This window comes from Larimichthys crocea, chromosome XIII (assembly GCF_000972845.2).
Source record: "Larimichthys crocea isolate SSNF chromosome XIII, L_crocea_2.0, whole genome shotgun sequence".
In the NCBI taxonomy this organism is placed as follows: Eukaryota; Metazoa; Chordata; class Actinopteri; family Sciaenidae; genus Larimichthys; species Larimichthys crocea.
In genome coordinates, this window is record NC_040023.1 from 26,958,523 (window position 1) to 26,982,697 (window position 24,175).

A 24,175-nucleotide genomic window follows, 5' to 3' on the forward strand; every position below is an offset into this window, starting at 1 on the left:
TGTTACTTTTACATTTAAATACTGCAGGTTCCTAAAAAAAAAACATATTTCAGAGAATGTTTTTTTTATTATATTTTCAATTATTTTGCAAAGCAAACTTAAAATTTCTTTTGACCCTTGATGTGTAGTCTTTTCACATTCTCATAGGCATGACACTATTTAAATATGTTTCTAATAGATGTCAAGAGATCTCAGATTTGACTATTTTAACAGTCCTGAAAAAAGTAATATGTTCTATATTTTAATTAATTTTAATTTAATTTAATTAATTGAGGCTCATCAAGGCTACTTTCTGTTTGTCACTCCCTTTTATCAAATTCTATTTGGGACTATTTATTCATATCATATATGCACTACACTGAAACTGCACTGCAATTCATCTATTTTAATCTACTCGTCCGCATATACTCTTATGTTTCATAATGCACTTCGTGCTATTCAAATAAGCTTGTCTTGCCTAAAGAAGAAGTTACTGTGTAAAATTGCAACATAGCAGAGTTAGCTCAAGGCTCTAAGATTATCAACAGCGATATATATTTCACTTCCTTTAGCAGTTCTCTAAACTTCAGGTACTTTTTCTACATGCTCATTCTTACTAAGGGGACAGTGAATCTTTAGCCACACATTGAGAACAACAATATATTTTCACTCCTGCTATGTCAGCTTTCATGTACTCTCTTCTCATGATTGTGTTGCAAAGACGAGAGTGAAGTGATCCATGAAATGATAAATGTCACCCACATACACCGTACCATCTGATGCACGTTTATTTCAATTACAATGGCAATTTTATAAAATATCTGATGCAGAAACATCAACAGAAATGTAGAAATGATAACAGGATACCATACACACACAACCCATAAATATGAACACACTTTAAAAAAGTACACATTATCCTTTAGAGCCTTTGGTCTGGAATATAGCCAGGTGGAAACAACAAACATTTGCAGAAGAAAAGTTCTCTGTGCACCACTGAAGCCCTATTATATTTTATATCAGTACAGAATATACAGTGCACACATGACGCCGTTCGCCTTCTCCCGTTATGAAAGAATGTTTTGAATTGTTAAGGGATTTATAACCCTGTGAAACCCTGATGGTTTTCATAATGCTAAAGTTTTTTGCATAAGATAAAGATAGAATGGAAGGCAAAACAAATACAACCAAGCACCAGGCACTGTAGAGTGAGGCACTTGAGCACCTAACACCTCTGGTTTGGCATCATGACGTTTGGCACATGAGGGTGGCGTTGCACTTTGAATTGTGTGTATGTATGTGTCTGTGTGTGTGTGTGTGTGTGTGTGTGTATGAGAGAGAGAGAGAGAGAGAGAGAGAGAGAGAGAGAGAGACAGAGAGAGACAGAGAGAGAGAGAGAGGGACAATAACAAAAGCCCTGTCCAAGAAAACTCACACACCCGCCACCTTCTCTGTATGACCTGTTGTGCATCAGAAAACAGCTAGGTGAGTTACTTACATTCATTCTCCTCGTATTTACACTTCCACCAAATATAGTACACACTCTTGCAATTCAAGAGTGATTTTTGAGCAGCTCTTCCACAGAGCTTCAAGATAGTAGTCTGCACTTGTTGACCCCGATGTCGTTCCCTAACCACGACCAGGCCTCCAATCTGTCGGAGTCATGAAAACGTACTCCATTGTTCCACCACTTTATTCTCTTCCACCATGCAGCTCTTGCACTCTCTTGGTCTCCATGGGCCTCATGGGGTTAGTGGAGTGATCCTGGGCTAGGATGATGAGAGGGGGATCTGCTACGACGTGGAGGAGTCTGGCTGGTTGAGGTCCTTCTTCCTTTTCTTCTTCTTCTTTTTCCCGCTGCAGGGTTTGCACACGCAGCACAGGATGCAGGGCGAGGCCAGCAGGAGGAGTGGAGAGGTCACCAGCACGATGATGCTGACTCCCACCAGGATGCCCACCACCTGAAAGACAACACAGCAACATCTTTAAAGCTACATTAATTAATATTAGCAATGTTTCACATGATTATGTGAGAATTATCACCTGACCCTGATGCCCTACTGAGTATTTTTAGCATCTTTCAGCCCATTGTTTTGGTTTTCCTGCTCACTACTTTACTGTTTTGGTTCACTCACCGCTCTCATCAACCTTGTAACTCACTGTATACTACCTACCCTAACTATATACTGTAGAAACATGGTGGTTCAACACCCACAGTGTCTGTAGCTATACAAGGCTCATTCTAAGGTAACAAAACAAAAATAGAGCACCCCAAAGTTGGATAGTTGAATCCAGTGACACATGGTGGGAATGAAACACTGATGGATCACACACAAGCAACATACTGGTAATGTAATCATAATCTTGACCATTCAAATTAGATAAGAGTCTGATTAGACCATGATCTCATTAAACTATTGATTTGACTATTCAAATTTTAGATTTTTGTCACACTTCCAGTACTATGTATCATGTAGTTCTACATTATATGAACATTTGAACACCCCATCAACATATGTTTGAGTACATTTTATCTAAGGCTATTTTTTATGGACTGGTTGAAGCTCCCTAATCTTAATGCTACATAACTACTGTTTGTCTTAGACAACTGTGTGTTTCCAACTTTGTGGCAGCAGCTTGCGTTTGACTCCTTCCTCTTTTAACACCACAATGGACCCATACACAGGGAACATGGCTTTCCAAATATTGCCAAGGTATAGAAAAACTTGAGACACTTGTGGGATGAACTGGAATGCCGACTGTGAGTCCGGCCTTATCACCCAAAATCAGTTTCCAACATCGCTAATGTTCTTTTGGCTGATGGTGTGGCAGCATTTTAATGATTATGATAATATTTTGGGCCATAGTAGTGTATGATAATCTATCTGAAAGTCTAGATTTAGAAAATGTGCAATACAAATGTTGTATACAGCACACTTTAAATCAAACAGCTGTGTCTGGAGGCAGCGAAGTGAGTTAACCGAGTTACAGTGGCAGAGGAATGTAAAACTTATAGGACCTGTTAGGCAAGGGTGTAACCAAGCCTGTCATGAGTTGTTTTGCAAGAAACAACTGCAGCGATGTACTTCCACTCTCCAGTCACAAAGCTATGTAGACACACCGAGACGCAATCACTGCAAACTTGATACCAATCATGTGATAATGGCATCAGAACAGGGGGAAGTAGAGAGAAAGTAGGTTTGCAATTGTAATCATTTTGTTGAACGCACAATGCCATTACAGGGCAGGAATTTGAGATTAGTGCTGGGATTAGTTCAGCTTAATGTCTGATAAAGGAATGTTTGGGATCGCTGGTGGAAAACACTTACTTTATGGGCCTTTAAAAGGGAAATCAGCAATAAATGTAGCAGCTGATGAACAGGACAAAAGCTGATTGATGGTTAATGAAAGTTAGGTTACACACTACTTTCAGTTATTGCTTCAGTTTTCAATTAAGTTAAACATGCCAGACAGGAAGTTTTACTGTTCTGCCTGCATTACTGTAATGTCCTTGACTGGAGAGTGCCTAAATGAACTGATGGCCAAGCAGTGCACCTGGGATGGAGTCCAAAATCTCAGTAACGTGATGGCACAGTTTCGATAAAATTAAACCCATGTATGAAATAATCTACCACCCACGGATGAGTGGCTCTGCAGAGTAATCCGTTCAGACAATGACGGAGTTCACTGCAACTCTGAAATTAACACTGTGTGTCAGCCCCGCCGTCTGCTGAGCAGCCTCACCTGCGTTCTGTTCCACATAACCGAAGCCCTGGAGTGTCCCAGCTTGTTTCTGCACGGCCCTTTATCATAATGCCTCAGGAAAATATCACCCTGCAATTACAAAACACACATGCTAAGACATGAAGCGTACTGTACAGCAAGGAGATTCAAACACAAAGTATAGATAGTGAAGCAGAGGCTGAGGTGTGTGAACTTGGCTGTGAGTTTTTGTGAAGTATTTTTCAACTTGTGATCTAGACCACGCTTCATATCTGTGAGATGGGTAGCAGAGGAGACTCACATCCAGATTCTGCAGGCAGTACCAACAGAAGGTGTGTTTGCAGCTCTTACACAGCATCTGAGCACAGCCCTGGTTTCTCTCAATGTAGATACCACACATAGGACACTGCTTGATGGGCACATCAGAGTCACTGTCAGAGTGGACTCTGTATATCGAGAGAAAGGAGAGAGGACAGACATTTAAGCAAACACTTAACAGGGGGCATATTGTATGAAGCTATGCAGGCCTCAAGAATCTCCAGGCAGGGTGTGAAATCTTTATTTAGCAGTGGAGTAAAGGTCAGAGCTCACTTTGAACTGGGTTAATTATTTTGAGATTCAAAGGTATGAGGAAAGTATTCTGTAAGTACAATACAGGGCTGCAGCTACCACTGGAGAGCGTGACGTCGTGTTCGAGGAGTTTGCTTTCTATGTTTTTAAAATTCTGTTTAAAAACCACAAAGTATAGTTTTAAATTGTCGAGTTTTACATGCTGAATCAAGTTTTAAATGCTGAATGACATCTCTCAACCATAAAATATAACAGAGACTGTGGGTTTGGACGCATTATCCTGCGTGCAAATAACATTATAAAGGTTGCAATCATGTATTTAGCTCCTCTAAGTGGGGCCAAATTTGGCAATAAAAGGCTCAGGTTCACCTGCCAAAGAACATCTGATAGAGCTCAAAAAGTGGATTTCCAGAACCAAAACATGTGTGCCAGAGTAGCAGGGACCAGCCTACATCAGTCTACACTAGGATATATTTTACTTTAGAATATTATAGATGGTGTACCTATGTATTTGTCTAACGCATAATAAAGCTGTAAGGACATTTTTCCAGGGTGTCTCCCTCCTGGTCCAATCCCAAATCCCAAACACTTTTTAAAATAACAGTGGAAGTGTTCTGTAAACTAAGTTAAAAATCATATACAAAGGATGTTGCTGTTTTAGCTGAGGGACGAGATTCCATGGGTGTGTTGTCAGGCAGTCTAAGAAAGGAACATGTGTTGAATATCAGAAATGCTCTGATTTGGAGACTGTTGAACTGTTGGATGGAGGGAATATTCCACTAATTTACTTTAAACCTGCATGGATTGATTCATTTTTTATCAAATAGGGGCAGGACAACAAGCTGTCAACACAATAATTTTTTTTTTTTACACATTCTGCAGTCATTTGGAATAATGTTTCAAACTGAAATTAAACTGAACTATGAACTGGGGAAATATCTCACTCTTTAACTAGTTACTAACTTTATCTGTCTGCCACATGGTGCTGGGCAGGTAGCATGAAGTGAGTTTATAAGAGCTGTAAAACATGATGAGAGCGTTGAGACTGAACCCAAACAGAAAAGATGTGGGCCAACAATATCGTGTTTGATGACTAAACCTGCAGGCTGAGGCTGAGTATGTCACACTGTCAAATTTAAACTTTAAAAAAAAAAAAAAGGTTCTCCTCATGGCTGCTCCATCCCTCACAGCATAATGCAGAGACCACCGCTTCACTGCAGTGCACAGGTCCTTCTGTACAGCGAACTAACTGGCTCGGTGCCCACCCTCCTCCTCCCTTTGGCACAGAGACAATGGAATTCCAATATAAGTCAGTGACTCCCCAGTGACATCAGTCAGTCTGGCAGAGCCACGGCTCGGAGCAGCACAGTAATGTAGCTGTACAACAGGGACGACACAGAGGGCACTGCCGAGGAATACTAAGCTATTAATCCTGAAATAATGTTTATATTCAACTCAGAGCCTCTGCGGGGAGATGAGGAACTCCACATCACTTTCATCATCCATTCAGTGTAAATATCCTGCCACGATAACTGTCAGGTCTTATTATATTAAAAGGAAGAATGTGAATTTGAAATAAAACAATGGAATTGATTGTGCACAGACAGTTGAAAATAATACCCAGATATAATAATATCTAAAAACCCTTTTATAGTTTAAAATGAATCATGAATGAAACCCATTAATGCAATCATGACTCACTTAACAGTTTGTGTACAGCAACAACAAGTCTTTCTTTGCAAACTCCTCTTGAGACTGACACACACATCCTGCTTTCACCACAGTATCAGTTTCAAAGTGCAGCTCAGACTCTGTGGCTGTGGCTGCAGGCGGTGGGCGGCTGACTGACCTGCTTTCATGCGAGAGTGAGGGTGACATCATGGGTTGGCGCTCTGGGCAGGTATGGCCATCCTGCCAAGACCCTCTGCACCCGGAGCAGAAGACGGTGTGGCAGGTCGGGCATGATGCAGCGGTGGGCTGGCCCTCAGTGCTCGGCTGCAGGTTGCACACCGCCTGACATTCAAGCACCGGGCACCAGGCTTTGCTGGGGTCCAACTTCACTCCTGCAGAAAACACAGTACAATCTGTAATGCTATTGATCTAACTGGAGGAAACTCAAGAAACATTGCTTTTCATGATCCTGCTTAGTTTGAGACAAATGGAATCAGTCATTTCTCAAACCAAAACCATTCTCTGGTTTTAGGTTCTTTTTCATATGTGAAGATTTGATGTTTCTGTCTGTTTTATATCATGTAATATCTTTGTTTTGCACTGTAGATGAGAAAAACAAGTCAGCATATTATCTAAAAATGAAAACATGCAGCCCCGTGACTCTGGTTAAACTTGGTAGTTACAGCATAACATTTTTTGGGGTGTGGGTAAAGTAAAAGCACAGAGCAGCTTCTTCCAATGTAACTTGCCCACTTTAATGACTGCAGATCAACAACAACCCCAGACAACAGTCACATGTCTTACGTGCAGAAACAAAAAGATGTTTCAGTCCAGACCAAAATGGTGGACTGCCTGACCAACTGACTGATACTAACCATTCCTGGTCAGCATGGCAGAAAAAGTGGAACAAATGCACTGACCTCATTGTTCTCGTGTCTAACTGGTTTTCTGTGTAATAATAATAATAACAAAAGCAACAAAACCAGAATATTTCACAACCAAAACAAAAACTGGAGCTTTCATGACGTGACTCAGACCCCCTCCCCACCTCATACTTTCAATGTGAATCATAACAGAGAGCAGTTATTGTTGCAAAACAGCCTGCACTTTGCACTTCTTCATACTTCTAATATTATGAGTCTCGTGATTTATGGCCAGAGTAAACAATAACTAGCATCACAGTGTATTGTTACTGAGCAAGTGGAAAAGACCAATATAGCTACAAGGCAAACTAACCTCAGTTTGTAATTTGTAAATGTCAACAGAAACCTATTTCAACAGTTATTCTCTCTCTCTCTGCTCCCAGGCACACACAAGAGACACAATTTGCCTTTACAAACATTTCCACCATTTATGGGGCAATCATTTACACACAGGCCGTACAACTTATTAGCACTGAAAAGCTAATTACATCCAATTTAACCGAATAATAACATGGACCTGCTGCAGCATTTGTTGCTGAATTTCCTGCTGGTAAAAGACAGGACCAGAGCAGAAGAGAGAAAAGGGCACCAGACCACGCCCAACATCCAAAGCATGTGAAGCTCAGCGCTCTGTGGGGCTGCTTAGTGTAATGCCACCAGCTGAAGTGCAACCTGAAATAGTCCTACCGTCACGGGTTCACAGCATGCAAATACAACAATACCTACCTCTCTCAAACTTTAGACGTTGATACAGCTCCGCCTGATCTTCTCGAGCCAAGCCAGTGATCTGCAATAACACGGCACAGAGAGGAGCTCCAGTATGAACACTGAACAGTATGCAAAAACACACGTGTGGTTGCTGAGAAGATGATACTTCAAAGATTATCCATGGTCAACTGGTCACCTAGCAACTGCAGTTTGCTAAATGATTTCCAAGAGACGTCAGGAGATAATAGGGAACAGCCACTGAGAGAGCGAAAATGTGTCGACTGCAACATTTTCCAAAAGGTTAAAATGCAATTTTTATGTTGTAAAAGCTGCAAGATGACATGTGATCCAAGGTGAGCAAATACTGAAGATTTTAGTTTACTGTAGCAAATAACTACTCCATGAATTCTCCAGTAAAACTTGTATTCCTAATATCTGCCTACTTTAACCACTACATATGGATGGTAATTCTATGATCAAATCAAACCTAATTCAAATGGAAGGCCAGTGAGCACTGACTTTAAGAGGCTTTTCTTACAGTAAGTGTCTCAATACAGCTGTTTGAGACATTAAAATGAGGAACTAAGAAGTTCCATTTGTTTGCGAATCAGCTGTTCCAAGCTTCTCCTCTGACGCGTTTACTGTGAGATATCTACAATGTGTGACAGCTCGTGAAGTTTCACTTTCTGTCTGACCAATCGCTTTAGCACATTACTCTTCAAAACAATAAAGAATTTCCTCTGAAGTGTTACTGAGGCTGGATACACAGCATTTTCACAACACTCGGTCTTAGTTACTCCCCTGCAATTTGAAAAGCATGTGGGTGGGTGAAACCCCCAACTTTAGATTTCTGTAGAAGTGTGCTTGCAGCACTCTGGACTGTAAACAAACTGGTGTAGCTGACAACTTAAAAGGTCAAGGAATATTCCCAAAAACACACATTTGCCAAAAACAGGATTTTACTCCAGTCAGAATAAGTGCTTGTGCATCAACATTATGTTTGTAACTCTGTAGACTCGTTGCTGTTTTTGCTTTCACTTGACCTATCTAGTATGACCTACATAACACTGCTTTTATAAAGGCCATACCTCGGAGTCCTGGAGCATGCCAGTCTTCTGGCAGGCCATATCTGGGCAGGTGATGGGTGCCCCCCCACCCTCCATGATGGCCAGCTGAACATACTGCTGCAGACACTGGAGAGGGAAGAGACAACAACAGGGAGAGTGGACCATAATGCATTACAAATCATATAATATCTGTCCACCTTGGATGAAAAACCCCACATCAAAACACAAAGAGAGCAGAGGAAAATGACTAACTACTAAACTAAAAGCTACACTAATCATTATCAACATACACACACCAAAAGTCATATGTTGCCTCAGCCATGAAATGTGGATGGGTAGGAGGAACTACGTAAACATTGCGCAAAGAGAGACAGTTTTAAGGAACAGAAAATAGAAACATTTAAGTGTGACTTTTCCAGGGAAGATGGAAAACAAATGTATTGTGTCTGACATGTGTTTTTAGGCTGATTATTACATGCAAACTTGTGCTTATCATGTGCCTTCTCAACAAGCATGATGTACTATCCATCCAAAAATAAAGAAATAAAAGAAACACAAACGTCACTCTGTGCTCTGTGAAGCAGACTGGAGGAGACATTTCATGGTTTATGAAATAAAGTCCAACTGATAAGCAGTGTTTACTGTATCCACTTCTTCCCCTTTGACAATGCATGTGTGTGTGTGTGTGTGTGTGTGTGTGTGTGTGTGTGTGTGTGCCCGTGTGTGTTTTATCTGTGTGACCTTGTGCGTGCAACACTGACAACTTAGCTAGCTTGGACAGAGATTAACACCTGCCACTATCTAGCAACCTCTGTGTGTCAGGGCATAACACCGACATCTCAGTTTCGATATGCGAGCCAGTCACGTATTAGGCAAGAACAATGTAGAAGTGGACCTCTGTGCTTCTGTTATAAATAATACAACTCTGTATTCTCGTGGTAGCATTTCTTTTCTCATAAAAGGACTGAAAAAGCTCCCAGGAAATGTTTGTGGGATCCAATAGCTTTGATATATCAATGTCTGAGACAAAGAAAGTAAATGTGAGGGAAATTCAATGCTGTGTTGAAACCACTGAAGCTGTAATATGCAAGATTTGGTCATAAAGGGATCTATTTATAGATCGTCAAGCAGGAAGTGGTGCTGCAATAAAGAGGAGCATCTCATTCCGAGTCATTTAAACATTGGAGATTTGCCTAAATTGCCCACAGAAAAGTTTGCTGTTGGATCACTTTTGCGAAATCTTCACCGCCTACAGTTGGTGACTAAAAGCATGAGCAATGTGACTACAGGATATGGATACGTCTTCAGGAAAATCTAAACATAACCTTGCAATACCTTACTCTGTTTCATTAAAAAAAAAGTTTGCTTTCTATAGCAGCAAATGGAACAAACCTGATCTGCTCAAAAAACACCTGAATATGAGCATGATCTCCTGTTAATGTCTGGATTAAACTGGTTATGTTCTCCTCTTACCGCTGTACAGAACACACAGTTGCAGCTCAGCAGCTCCCTGGTGGCTGCGGAGGGCTGCTCGCTGAGGCACAGCTTGCAAAAGACCTCAGGCCCTGGCTCGGGGTTAGCGTCGGCCTCAGCTGCCGAATCCCTGGCTTCCCGGCTCAGGGTGGGACTCCTGCTTGCCATGGTGGGGAGGGATGGAGGAAGGAATCAGGTTGCTCCTAGCCCTTCTGCTGGGAACTGAGAGGAGCTACAGCCTCCATGTTCCTGAAAGCAGAAACAGCATTTATTTATTAATTTGTCTCTTCAGTGTAAGTGTAACACTTGTTCCTCTTTGTTAAAGTTCACCTAACTGCTGCCAGGCTGCCAACAATGCACCTTGTTTCTGGAAACCTTTCATCTCTTCTGGTAACTAGTGTGCCAACTATGATGACCTCACCTCTCCCTGAAGCAACACGCCGTCATTGTCCTGTTACCTGGGAGATGAATTAGTCACCGTTTAAAGCTGTGTGGTGCATGAAGCAAAACATAATTATATGTAATTACTGCAGTATTATCGATGAATGGCTGTCATTTTTAAAGCCAAAGTCCAAGGTCTGTGTTTACCGTTATTGACCAGCTCCTCATTCATTCTGACAGGAAGAATTAATCCTCAATCATTTTTATAAACATGGTAAACAGACACTGGTGTAGCTAGCTACTCTGTACTTGGAAGCTACTATTTTTATCACATAAAGTCAACATTACAAGAAAGGCAGAAAATAAGGAGGAAAGAGAGATGAGAGATATTTTTTTAATTCCATTTTTCCAATGTTTGCTCATGAGAAAACTTGGACAATGTAATTACAAAACTTAAGTAAAATAGGTCAAATTTTGTGGGTTTTAAATGAGTCCACAGCCATGATAGCAACTCTGTGAGGCTGTATTTGCATGTAAGCACGCCGGTGCTTTGAGCTAAATGCTAACCAAGTATGCATATTGCTAAAACACTGATGTTAATGTTCACTGTGTTCACCATCTTAGTTTAGCGCAGACATGGGCAAACTACAGCCCGCGGGCTGTATACGGCCCGTTAGGCTTTTCTGCCGAACTTATCCACATCCAAAAAATAAAAATATATCTTACAAAGATATGTGTCTCATCACTGTGTGATGAAAACTTGGCGAGCTAGCCCCCAAAGAGGAGCAAAAAAAAATCCACGATGGGGTTATGAGGTCCTGGCCCGGCCCCTCTGTCAAATTTTATAACCCAATGTGGCCCGCAAGTCAAAACGTTTGCCCACCCCTGGTTTAGCGTGTAAGAGCCATTGCCAGTTAGCAGTAAACACAAAGTACAGCTGAGTGTCAATATTTTTGCAGGTATGTGGTCATAAGCCATGGTACAATTATAACTATGACCAGATGATTGTTCCATTGTTTTTTTAAGAGTTATAATGTTTGCAGTGTACACTGTCTTAGTTTGGTATGTTTAACAAGCTAACATTTGCCGCTTACATATAACTGAGGCTGTAGGAAAATCAGCAGCAATCCTGAGGACACACAAACTTGGACATCAAGTTTTACAGTAGTCCAGTCAGTTGTCGGTTCACTAAAGCTACAAATAACCCTGATGGTGGTGCTAGAGGAAAGGTCAGAGAATCACCAGTCACCAGGGTTCATCCTCTGGGAACAATGAATGTCAGATTTGCCAATCTGTGCAAAATTTGTTGAGATATTTCACTCTCAGGCAAAATGGTGGACCAACTGGCATGGTTAAAAAGTACTCAAAAGACATATTATACAAAAAGCTGTTTATCACAGCAGACATCGTGCTCTACTTAGATATTTTGGGACAGCAGGACAGAGGTTTGTGGATGATAAAGACCTAATCTGGTGTTAAAGAGAACCAAAGTCACCAAACCCAAAAATCATCCCTTTGGTTCTGTCCAATCCCAAAAACCATGAGTAATAATAACACCATAATCTGGTATTTTGCGATTAATCCTGTAGATAACAGTGGCGGGACACAGAACAGAGTCACAGAGGAAACGGTGGCGTTAAAAACACACCCTGCAGCCTGTTGACATCACACATTACCCCATGCACAATCTTCTCTATTTCAGCAGGCTGTTAAAGTTGGCAGAAAACTTTGGGGCAGCTCAGTCGATACAGCCACCACCAGCAGCAGCAGTGTCCTAAATTTTTCTGTGACTGCACTTTTATTGTGTACTATTGATTGGGATACATGCAGATCACTGATAGTGGAGATTGTGTAGCTGCGTATGTTGGTATTTCTGCACTGTCATGGTGTATCCTCCTGCACTGCTTTTAGACAGACGAGCTGAGCCGGCTGCAGTCATCATCCCACACTGCTGTCAGCCTGTCCTGCCCAAGCATGGTCTCACAAGGGGAAATAACAGGTCTCTAATCAGCTAGCTTTGCAGCATGGAAACTCCAATATGTATTTAATAACAGTGTAAAGCCTTTCATTCCTGAACAACTTCAAAGTTTAGAGATTAACCGGGTAACCATGTCAATAGATGGGGCCTTGCAGAAGTGTTTTTATCTCAGAATAACAGGGAAATCCATGGTGTTTCACCGTTGATAATAAAAAACGAGGCAGTTTGATTGGCTGAACTGGATGATTCATCAATACATCATGTAAATAAGGAACAAAGAGAATGGATTTAAGTTTGCATGAATGACTTTGAGGACTAGAGCATTGTCTGAACGGCCTAAACGTTTGCATATGGGGTTAAATTTAAATATATTAAACGTCAGTACACAAGCTGACAACCTGAGACTTCAATCAAAAGACACACAGATCAGTATCGGCCTTCAGGGAACCTGCCTGCAGGCAGCTCAGTCCCTACAGCAAACAATTAAAGCTAAGAAGAGCACATTCAAACTTGTGTCCTCAGCTATCAATTGATCCAAACACCCTTTGTGTGCTAACTGTTCTTTTTAGGTGTGAAGCTGGCGTTTCTGTGATTAGCAGTCCTCACGGATCAAGGTCTAGATGGTATTCCAGCCACAGAAGGAGGGAGGGGAAGAGGGGATCAAAGCATCATTGTTGACCAGAGGGGCAGAAACGGAAAACCAGATCTGCCCGGTGAAAAGCTGCTGCTGCTTTCACACAGACTGCCACTGTGCTGGGGAAGGAGGCAGCTGGGACTGTGTGTACGGGGAGTGTGTAGTAGAATTTATATGGCATCATTTATACAGCTGCAATCACTCCCTGCCCTGACTCTCTGGATTTCTGGTCGGATAGCCTGTGTGCGTTTGGGAGGGAGCCTAAAACAAGAGCACATAAAGTTGAAACACAGCAATATGAAGGAAGAAAGTGAGGCTGTGAGGAAATGCAGACCTTCCTCTGGTGTTCATCTAGTTTAATCAGCGTGGTGGATATTAAATCAGACAGCTGTGATATGAAGGTTTAGAGTATTACCCAAAGGGAAGTGGGGAATTTTTCATAACAAAATAAGTGCAGCATGTTACAGTGCATGCAAGCAGACCACACATGAAATATGACACATCTGCACCCCCACACCTCAAGGTTGCATTCTCGGATAGGTCAACATTGAATTTCTGACGCATTCACGGTGTAATTTTTTCATAAAGGTATATTTATGGTAAATGATGGCATTTTTGATGCAGACAAATAAAAACAGATGAGCAGGCACAGCAGAGCATAGGAGAGGAGAGGAGAGAGGTGTGGGACCTACCTTGCCTGTGGACCACTGTGGTGTTGGAACTGCACGAGTCCAGATCCACAGCCGCAGTGCTCTAACTGTGACACATGTGTTGATACAGTCCACTGTGCTGTTCTAATAACCTCTGCTGTCAACGCCTAATTCCACTGCCGCCCCGATACCGCCTTTCACACACACACACACACACACACACAAACACAAACACACACCGGGCTTAAAAGAAAACTAGAAAAAACATGTTTAAACGCCCTGATCGCTCCGGTCTGTCTGTCTATAGTCTGTCTGGACTACGTGTGTGTGTGTGTGTGTGTGTGTGTGTGTGTGTGTGTGTGCTCTGCTCCTGCGTTTTGTTTCCATCCAGGAAGCTGTGCCTGTTCTCTGCTGATCTCCACTCCTGACTGCTCCTGCCGGTTATTTCACTATATTCATGCTGCGTTCAGGTGCATGCGGAAAAATGGAAGTTACAGCTGCTCAGGAACGAGTAACAGATGTACAGTAAGCAGAGAATGTGTAGAAAGTGAAATACAACTCAATGCATCAATGAATAATTAGATCATTAAAATATCAAGTGATTGGAGATACAAGAAAAAAAAAGGTAAAAACATGTTGAACGAGAAGTGTAAAAGCTTTTTTTTAAATTAGTTAACTAACAATATTGTTTATGGATGCATCCAGAAATACTCTTACTTGTGTGAAAATCGACTGATCAGTTTCGTGCCTTCATAGAAACTTTGCTTTGGAGCCCCCTGTGGTCATTTCTGGAATATTCATGACTGCTTCTCGTGATTGCTTACTCAGCAAAATTTTTTGGTAGTTGGATTCCACTGTGGACTTTATTATAATGATTGTAAACACTATCATATTAGGATGATGCTGCAGGATGATGAAGGTGAGCCTGCGCACTCTGGTGCCAGAGCTGTTGACTTGAGGTGGCAACTTTTGCCTCTGGTCGTCTATCTTTAAATTCAAACTTAGACCAGCTTAGAACAAAGTGAAGGTGTACTTATCACAAAATAAAACAGGCTGCAACACACAAGTTCTCACGTAAAGATTGTTATGGAATATTTTCACCCATTAAGTGCCACTGACAAAACTTCATTAGACAGAATATTTAATATAATATTCAGAACTATGTTTTATTAGTGCATAGTCACCTGAAAAAAGTAAATAGTAATCATTTTTGTTACTCTAGAATGTGCCTTTTGTATCGACAGGAGCTGTGCATCCTCTTTCACAGACTTCCTCAGTAGCACAGAACAGACAAACTAATACTGGCTCTAGATAGGGGCTTTAACCTGTTTTTCTTGTGTTTTGCAGAATCTGTGCTAAAAAGGGTTTTGCTTCATGGTAAATCTAATAGTTTAAACAACCTGTGCTTTCCACAATTAAAAACCATACTGTGGGAGTTTTATAAGCTTCAGCATTCCAGTATTAGACTCAGTGTCTCTAGATCTGACAACTTTCAGAACAACAATAATTCATAGTTATTTATTTAATTTATAGTTATTCATTCATATTATCCAGAATTATATTCCTGACAGTGTGCAGAATGATGAGAGTACAATTTACATAAATAACAAATGCTGAATAAACTTAATGAATCATTGTGTAACCTTTTTGGTTTTGATTTCAGTGTTCCACAACCCTGATTCCAAAAAGGAACGTAACGTTCATGATCTCCGAAAGCAACTTGGAAGGCTCAGACCACGGCTTTTTTGTCAGTCCATCTCAGACGAGCTGGTCCAGAGAAGTCAGCTGTGTTTCTGGATGTTGTTGATGACGATATGCTCCTTTCATTCCCATACATGGCACTATCTCCTGTTACCTATGTTTACCTGTGTTTTTTGAGAGTTCAACAACTATCACAGTCTTTCGTTGTCTCCGTCCCAACTTTTTTAGAATGTGTTGTTAGCATCAAAAGTTTATATCCAAAAGGCAGAAATGAGGACTCAAACTGACCTGGTGTTTATATGTTGTTACATGTGTTCTAATTTCTCATCTACATGCTGATAAAAATAGTTACTAGCTGCTGCTTCTCTTTTATAGCAGCTGGAGTTCCTCTGCATAGCCTCACTTCCCCTATGTCATTAGGCAAACCCCTTGCCTCTCACCAATGTGTAAATGCCAGCTGATATAGACTGTATGTGTATGCATATGATTGGTGCTTCAAGTACAAAGTGAAAGCATGATGCAAGGACATATCAACTAGCAAGTGTGGACTCATCAGAAAACTTCTGGAAATGTCCAAATTCTGGATGTCAGTGTATTGTGTCACAGGGAAGACTTGCCGAAAGCATTTTGAGTGTTAAAGGTGTGCATGAGAGTGTTTTTAATATTTTTCTGTTCAGGTTTTGACAAACAAAAGTTGCAACTTGGCATTTTTCTAATAAAAATCACGTTTGAATTGAAATTTTTGGAGTTTTGTGTTTTTGTGAAAATGGAGCCAACACAAAAAAGTTGCACAAGCTCAAAATGTTTACGGTATTCAAGGGTTTACACATAAAGAAGGTGAAAATATCAAATTTACAAGTTACCACATTTTACAGCAGAGGAAGTAATGATTAATTACTGTGAAGTTGTAATGTGTGATGTAACTACTGTGAGGTGACTGCTGTGGTTTCACAGTTACACAGTATGCTGCTGTAAAAGTAATGTAACTAGTGCTCTAGTAATTTACTGCGAATGTACAATCACATATTTGTATGGTTAGTTTAATTTTAATTTTTAGCTTTGTAGTCTCACAATAAAAGGTGTTCACCTCACTTTTCCCCGTTAACACTATTACTCATCTCCTGCAACGAAAGTAGGTCAGGTTGTGCCACAAACTCCTACTATGATCGTACCTACTTATTGAGTTCTGATAGAACGGGAGGGTTCTGAGAGTTCTGACCGCTAACACCACCACATTCTCTCAAAAGCACGGTGTTTTGATCATTTCATTCTTGTTGTGACACCGTGAGCAGCTTACACTTGTTTAACATCATTTTTGCATGCATGTTGCATCACTTCCCTTCTCTTCGTTCTGATGCCAGCGTGCAAAGCAGATCCATGCCACCTCACCTGCAGGTGTAAAGTAGTATTAATCTACCGTGATGCTCTGTGTGTTAACGCTGCTGCGGGGAATTAGGAGTGTACGAGGTGCTGTGAAGGCATCAGGACGGAGCTGGGGGAGAAACTGCCAGCAGGGACACAGGAGCAGACAAATAGCTTGTTTGTGCACTTAGTGTCTGTACATATAGAGACACTAAGTGCAGCCTCGTGAGACACAGGAAAATGTTGATGTGGTTCACTGTCCACGAAAGTTTAACAACACGTTTCTGTCACACCTAACCAGATGGAAACCCCAAGTTGAAATGCGCATGCGCACAGAGGTGGGAGTTTTCCCGAGAAGTTGGTCATATAAGTGTTCAGTGTGTTCAGTATTTTAGAAACATTGTATCACTGTCACACGACCGATGGATACCTCGGACCCTCTAGCTCTGCATCTTTTGAATAACAGCAGTGTTATAAAAGGAAAAGAAAAAACGCCCGTGTTCAGCCCGGTGGGTATTTTATTTTATTTTTATATTTACAGTATATATTCTGATTTCCGGGAAAGTGATGCGACTCGCAACAAAACAGATCTGATTTCATTCAGAGTTTTGTTTGTTTAGAGTTTTAGAATGAAAGACAGTAAAGACGTGAGGGCACAGACAGTCACTTGGCTGTGTTTATGTTACTGCACTGTGTTCTGTCATATTAATATGGTTTATTTTTCCAAGGCAGATAAAAACTTATTTCATTTATTTATTTATTTATTTATTTTTAAATAACTTTTTAATTTTTTTTATGACAGACTAAAGGTCCAGCCTCAAGAGAACAAAAGTACATGTGACCTAGAAAAACAGAGCAGAGGTCCGGCTGATATGTGTCTGTACAAGACACAAACAAAAAAAGTCCCCCTACCATCCAGGCGTATCACTCCGCACTGAGATGATCTCATTGTCTGTGACAGATATTGAAACTAAAGCCGACTCTTGCGGGTTTCCTCTCAGGTGATGTCATGTAAAGCCTCCAACATGCAGAGGATCATGCAGGTGGTGCACAGGGTGGCGCAGAAGAGCTGCAGGATGGTCTGTCAGATGCTCTGCTGCCCCTTAGACAACCTGCTGTGTGATAAGGTCGCATGCTGCCCAGGTGAATATCATTTTTGTAATATTCTATCGTATTTTATGGTGACAACCATGAACACTGTCCTCATTGTGTTCTATGCAGTCATGTCATGGTGCAGACTGTGTCTCACTTGCACTGATTACAATCATTATTTGCACTGATACTGTCCTTTTGCCAGCATGCATGCCAAAAGACAATTTAATTGAATTATGTCCAGTTTAAAAATGTAACTTTACCCCTCTCCCTGTCATTAAAGCTCAAAATCATCAAGCAAAGGAGGATAAAACTACACAAGGTGAGTTCATGCTAGAAAGGTTCTTTATTTATTATTCAGATCTTTTTATTTAACCCTTTGCAGATCTTATTTGATGATAAATCTTTATAGAATCTTTGGTCAAAGCTAATTTTCTGTTCATGTTTTACCTGAAAAGGGGAACTTTTAACAAATTCTGTCGACTAAGTAAACCAGTGCTGCCACATTTAAAATTGAGGAACCTCAAACACTTTCTTACAGTTTATACAAGCTTGTTCATATATTCAGGAACTACAGGGAACTTAGAGATAGTGACTCATTTCGGCCGTTACGTCAGTCTGGAACAACAACTTCCAGTTTTCATATTTTCTTCCCTTTCCACTTTTCTCTCCCTCGCCCACTCATGAACAGTGACAGCCTGGAATCCGCCGTCTACCATTTTGATCGTGAACATCAGCAACTCGACCCTGATCGACTGTGTCATTGGGAACGACAACTACCCATCTGTGGTGGCACAGAGTCAGCCTCTAATGCAGGAATCTGACTTCCACATGCACGGTGGGTAACAAACTATTTGATAGCACATCTGCAGGAATTTAAAGCACTTTGCAATTTATATTTAACTATGTTGCATCATTTGCATATTTCTTTGCTATAGTTGCACTAGACATATCACAGCAGCTCAAACTGCACGAGTGAAAATGTCATTTGTTTGTGTGTTACAGATCAGGCGACATGCAGCTGCAGCTACGGGCAACAGGGAGCAGCACTGGCCTCTCTTCCTCCTCTTCCATCAGCAGAACCTCCGAGCATCAACATCGACAGCTCCCATCTCAACTGTGTCATCATCGGAGACAACAACTACATGCACGCCGAGCAGATCCACTCAAATGAAACAGATGAACCGCAAGTGTGAGGCTTTGACTGCACAGAGCTGACACCCACACTACACACGCTTATCTGTCATCTTTGACAGGACTTCAACTCAGTATTAGGTCAAACACTTTCAGTCTTCAGACCACCTCTTTCCTACTGGTTTCATTCTTGTTATGGGTTTGCGCCTATTGGCTATAGACCCAATGGTGTCTCTTCTACTCCTTTAACATGAATTCTATGAGTATCTTAACAATTATTTGAATTATTGTTTTCTAGGTGACTGATTAATTGTGTGGTCACATAAAATGTCAAAAATATGTTGGTCAAACGACTAAAAAACATAAAATATTCAGTTTAATATCATAGAGACCAAAACAAAATGATCATATATTCACATTAAAGAAGCTGGAGAGAAAACACTTAAAACGATGAATCTGTTACTGCTGATTAAATTCCAGCGGATCGACTGAACTGTGATGCTTTAATAGGACTTATTTTTCTCTGGTTTTGGTGTTGACGTGACTTGAAGCTGGTACTGGGCCTGACATTTACTCAGATCTGATCTGAAATCATAACCATAGCTCAACCCCAAATGTTGTAAGATTTCCAGTGTACGCACAAACAAACGTCAGCTCCACAAACATTATCCTTAAAATAATTCTCTTCAGTAGAGGAGTTTCCTGTTTTGCAATGCTGGGGCTTCCGCTCCTCTGTCATTTCAGTGAGGACATAAAGTTGGGAGCATTTTTTTGCCACATTAATTTCCCCTATGGATGTGACTTGTCTGTAATGACTCATCTCTCTATGATCATCTGATCTGAGATCCAGTGATCTGATATTTTGCTGTAGGATTTATTTCTTGGGAAAATAACATTGAAGTACTGTTATTGACTAAAATCCTTATCATGTCATGATAAAGTGTTGACTTATGCTCAAATGTATGGCCTATGGTCATTAACAGTAGACTACTTAGTAGTGTTTATTACAGGAAGTAATTTTGACTTCTTGCACTTTTGTGTTTGTTGTTTCATTTTATTAAATGACAGTTGGATGTTTTTTTTATTTGTCAGACTGTACATAAAAATGGAATATGAGGACTATTGAATCAATGATATGTTTATGTGATGATATAATGATGTTTGATATAATGCTGATATGTGCCATGTTACCTTCACATAGTGTGCTGCTTCTTTTAATTGACTTAAACATTGTATAAAATAAGTTTAATCTTTTATTTTGTTGCATACTGTATATATAAAATGACAAAAACATGTTTGTACAATTTTAAATAAAGAGCAAAGAAGACTCTGGTTGAGTGTTTTTTTTTTTTTACATTGTTCCAACGTCTCAGAGGAGTTTCGGGGAAGACTCATTTCTTCTTCTTCTTTCCTTCCTTCTTCTTCTTCTTGCCTTTCTTGTCTTCCTCTTTTTTAAAACTACCGAGACCCCGGCGGATCATGCAGCCTCTCCACCAGGCCTGCAGCTGGAGGGTCAGAGGTCACAGAGGTCAGAGTCAGAATTAGGGATCAGTGCGCTAAACAACCAGACAGACTGATCTGATCTGAGTTCTAAATGGATGTTGTTACCTTTGTGGCAGCTCTGATTTCTGCCTGCTGTTGGCGCAGTACCTCCTGCTCCACCCTGTCCTCCTCCACTACCTGCTCCATCGCCCTGGACTGAATACAAAATTTGCAACTCAGTAATGTTCATCTAATAGTGAGTGTGCACTCTGTTCATCACCGGCACCAGGAGAAGCTCACCTTCCTCCTCATATCCGTCAGTCTGTCCAGATTCACTGTTTTTAGGCGGTACAAACTGTTGAGCTGCAGCTCTTTCTCTTGCACCGTTTGATTTGAGTGTTGCTGCCACTCCTGCAGCTGCTTCTGCAACTTCTGAAACAACAATAGCAACTGTGGTTAATCATGGAATCAGTTAAGAGCTAACTAGTGATTTAATAGTTTACAGTGTTGATCAGTACTGTACTGTTTGAGGCAGATTAACAAACTTTCACACTCATAAACATCTCCTGTTTTGACACAGACTGCCTCTGCTGCATCCACAGAAACTGCAGCTGTTCAAGTTGAAAGAAGGTGTGTGGGTGCTCAATATCAGTAAACAAAACCAGCAAAGAAACCACAAGGGGCTTTAGCTCATGTCACCAAAAATCTGGCTAACTCAGATCAGGCTAGACTGTGGTCTGCTGGGAATAAACGCTGACCCAACCACTGATAAACCGCTGATGTATGATGACCTTTTCATTATAAGACCCAACTTTACTGGCAAGCCTGCCATATAGCATCCTTGCAGGTGCTGGACTTGCACTAATTAATAAATTACTATGAGGTCACAAATTAAAATCATATTGCTCCCATATGGTTGCAGACACAGGTCCCCGTGCCTGTACATGCTGCAGCATGCTGCAACATGTACAGGCATGTACAAAGTTTTGTCCCTTCTGCTGTAGCATCTATTAACAAAACACCTCTGGAACCGCCATGTGCTGAGAACTATATGGATTGGATGTGGGTGGAAAAATGTGTTGTATTTAATTGAATGTTTATTTTTGTGGTTGTGCTGTGGTGTTTAATGTATCTATGCATTTGTGTATTTATGTGAGGCTTTGCACAGACTGTGACAACACGTTTCCTTGTAACGACAAAAAGTTTCACACATGCTCAAAGCAGGAATAGCCAATAAAATTGTTCATTCTTAAAAAACAGCTTTAAATAACTTTTAATAAGTTTGCAAGTACAAGTAAAAGTGATGAAGGCTTTTTTCTTCACCTTAGCTTTAGTTTGATGAATACAGACCCTGCTGTGCCACAGATTTACTTACGTCTGAAGTGACCTCTAGTGGCTCCCACAGGACATAATAATTGTGATAACATTAAAAAGTCAACAGTAATGTTGCTGTACTAACCTCATGTTGATTTTGCAGGAATTTCTTCGAGCCCTCACAAACTTTTATCTCCTCCTCCCCCAGCTGTTTATGCTGCAGCTGAAAGAGATAATAGAAGATGTGATTTAGACAGTGTTTAACATTTGTGTCAAGTCTGAGAAAAATGTAAGAACACTGGTCATCTGCTTATTTTAGACCATGCTGAGAGAGGTAGTGAAAAACTGTTTAAAATCAAATCTGTTTTCTGTTTTCTGTTGGCTTGGTGGGTAGGTAGATCCACCCAGACTGGTCTGGAATAGATGGACCCACCTCCTGTCGTTCCTCCTGCAGCTTCTCAGTCTGGCTGACCTCTTTTTGTGTCAGCTGGAGCTCTAGCTCAAGGTGTTTCTCCACCATTTCATTGTCTATCTTCAATGACAGATGACCCTCCTGATATTTCAGGTTTTTGATGAGTATGCGCCTCTCCTGAAGGGGAAGACTGTTTGATTATGTTCTCCAATAAAGAGTTAGTTCACTCAAATGAACAGCCATTCATGCACAGTTTTGGTTTTTGGACAAATTCTTAGTTTCTCACATGCAGTTGATGTATGTTCGCTCTGAACTCCTCTTGTTGTCTCTGTAGAGTTTGTTTTCTCTCTTCCAGCTCTCTCTTTGCCTCTCTGAATGAAGAGAAACTTATATTACCGACAACAGACTTTCTCCTTTCACTCCTTTTTCCCTTCACCCATCCCTTCTTTCTTCACCAGAGCAACACTCCTCCGCTTTCAAAAGTTTCCGTACATTTCATCTACAAAATTACCTTTTGTAGTCACTTCATTCTTATTATAATTAGAGTGAGTATGATTAGTATTGTGTCCAAATGATGCAGTTATGAACCTCCTCATGTGCTCTGCCTTCTTCTTCTGCTCCTTTTCCTCCACCACCTGCTGCAGAGAACTGAAGCTCTGCTCCTCCTCCATTTCTAAATGCAGCTCTGAAACCTGCTGTGAGACGTACTGACTGCAGAGAAAAACATTTCTGACATTCAGTCAGATGAATTGTTGCTGCAACACAAAGTTTCTCTGTCTGTGTGTCTGCACTGCTCACCAGTCTCTTCTCAGCCGGATAGGCTCGGTTTTCTCCTGAAAACACACACACACACAGTCACAGTAATACACTACTTTAGACAATACTTTGTCCAGTGAGCTCATGAAATGGAGAATAACCTTACATAAAAGCAGTCCCATCATCACCAGATCAAATCAGCAGACACACAAACACATGACAAACACAGTGTAGTTCATCTGTACCACTGCAGGCTCGTGTTCCCTGCTGATCTGCACTGTCTGAATATGTCCCAGTATGTCCAACTGGTCAGGACAGACCTCCAGTGCAGCTGCCAGTCTCAGACTCTGAAGCCGGGACATCCTGTGGCGTGTGTAGGACATTGTTGTTAACAGTGTGAGTTTCACACACACACACACACACACACACACACACACACACACACATGTAACTATAGTTAGTGATAAGCAAGGTGGATAGACTTTTTGCATGCTGTTATCCAAAAGGTTTGGAAATGTGACGTTTCAGCAGCTCGTTAATATGCTGAATTTATTTTTTTTTGCACAAGGCATAGACTTTCATCAACAAGCACGGTAACACCAAACGTAAAGATATTTACAGTGTCTGCTGCTGCTGTGGCGTGGTGCTAGGTGACTGTCCTTGAATGAGAAACGACAGACAAACACTCACCTCAGGTCTCTGTAGCAGTCACTCTCACTCTGGGTAAATAATAGTAAATCCTTTGAGGGAAATATCTGAAGTTACTGTTAGCTTTAGAAAAGCTACTGTTAGCTTCAAAGTTTACACGTCACCATGGTAACCAATGTTTTTTTTTCACGCAACTTTATTAAAAGAGCAATAACTGGACAATAACTTGTGTATTCCTTTCTGGCATTCATTCATTTCATTATTTATTATTATATTAGAGAAGATATTATAATAAACATACACCTGGTCTATGATCGACAACCAGCCCCTCAAATCTACAGAGCATTAGGACTTGACTACAGCACTGTGTGTGATCACACCTTCTTTATACTGTCAGTGGATCACACAAGCAAGTGATCATCATTCCCTTCATTGCTTTGGATAACATCTGGAGCTGGAGAAGTTCCAGCAGTACAAACACACCTACAACTTTATGAAGAAGGGAAAGATAGCTTAT

General features: G+C 40.9%; 3 protein-coding genes across 5 annotated transcripts; 1 reads left to right on the top strand and 2 right to left on the bottom strand.

The window, feature by feature from the left end:
* Positions 1-744: 744 nt before the first annotated feature.
* Positions 745-14,058, bottom strand: rnf144b (ring finger protein 144B). Of its 3 annotated transcripts, none has more exons than XM_019256607.2 (9): positions 13,800-14,058; positions 10,450-10,572; positions 10,115-10,363; positions 8,663-8,767; positions 7,593-7,653; positions 6,122-6,335; positions 4,004-4,148; positions 3,724-3,813; positions 745-1,940 (listed from the first exon to the last, which is right to left on the bottom strand). In XM_019256607.2, exons 3-9 carry the CDS (start codon positions 10,280-10,282, stop codon positions 1,773-1,775), a joined length of 951 nt encoding a protein of 316 aa, XP_019112152.1. In that variant the 5' UTR covers positions 10,283-10,363; positions 10,450-10,572; positions 13,800-14,058; the 3' UTR covers positions 745-1,772. The 3 variants fall into 3 exon arrangements, with proteins under 3 accessions (XP_019112152.1, XP_019112153.1, XP_010738380.2); XM_019256608.2 differs by having other exon boundaries at positions 10,445-10,572; XM_010740078.3 differs by lacking the exon at positions 10,450-10,572.
* Positions 14,059-16,906: 2,848 nt separating this feature from the next.
* si:dkey-29h14.10 (uncharacterized) lies at positions 16,907-19,946 on the top strand. Its single transcript, XM_010740076.3, has 5 exons — positions 16,907-17,329; positions 17,822-17,963; positions 18,196-18,234; positions 18,604-18,750; positions 18,918-19,946. Exons 1-5 carry the CDS (start codon positions 17,243-17,245, stop codon positions 19,106-19,108), a joined length of 606 nt encoding a protein of 201 aa, XP_010738378.1. The 5' UTR covers positions 16,907-17,242; the 3' UTR covers positions 19,109-19,946.
* A 138-nt stretch (positions 19,947-20,084) lies between these two features.
* drc9 (dynein regulatory complex subunit 9) lies at positions 20,085-23,835 on the bottom strand. The gene is made up of 10 exons (XM_010740077.3): positions 23,701-23,835; positions 23,256-23,373; positions 23,053-23,087; positions 22,843-22,965; positions 22,541-22,625; positions 22,276-22,431; positions 21,988-22,065; positions 20,829-20,960; positions 20,655-20,744; positions 20,085-20,551 (listed from the first exon to the last, which is right to left on the bottom strand). The coding sequence occupies exons 2-10, from the start codon at positions 23,370-23,372 to the stop codon at positions 20,438-20,440; spliced, it is 930 nt and encodes a 309-aa protein (XP_010738379.3). The 5' UTR covers position 23,373; positions 23,701-23,835; the 3' UTR covers positions 20,085-20,437.
* Between the last annotated feature and the right edge of the window lie 340 nt (positions 23,836-24,175).

Bases quoted from the DNA above. Each gene is read 5' to 3' on its own strand.
- rnf144b (XM_010740078.3), bottom strand. From the start codon at position 10,282: ATGGCAAGCAGGAGTCCCACCCTGAGCCGGGAAGCCAGGGATTCGGCA. The intron at 4,149-6,121 runs GTCAGTCAGCCG...CTCGATATACAG, and splicing joins TCACTCTCGCATGAAAGCAG to AGTCCACTCTGACAGTGACT. The intron at 1,941-3,723 runs GTGAGGCTGCTC...GTTGTCTTTCAG, and splicing joins TTATGTGGAACAGAACGCAG to GTGGTGGGCATCCTGGTGGG.
- drc9 (XM_010740077.3), bottom strand. From the start codon at position 23,372: ATGTCCCGGCTTCAGAGTCTGAGACTGGCAGCTGCACTGGAGGTCTGT. The intron at 22,432-22,540 runs GTGAGAAACTAA...CTTCCCCTTCAG, and splicing joins CGAACATACATCAACTGCAT to GAGAGGCGCATACTCATCAA. The intron at 20,745-20,828 runs GTGAGCTTCTCC...TTTTGTATTCAG, and splicing joins TGACGGATATGAGGAGGAAG to TCCAGGGCGATGGAGCAGGT.
- si:dkey-29h14.10 (XM_010740076.3), top strand. From the start codon at position 17,243: ATGGATACCTCGGACCCTCTAGCTCTGCATCTTTTGAATAACAGCAGT. The intron at 18,235-18,603 runs GTGAGTTCATGC...ACTCATGAACAG, and splicing joins GGAGGATAAAACTACACAAG to TGACAGCCTGGAATCCGCCG. The intron at 18,751-18,917 runs GTGGGTAACAAA...TGTGTGTTACAG, and splicing joins ATCTGACTTCCACATGCACG to ATCAGGCGACATGCAGCTGC.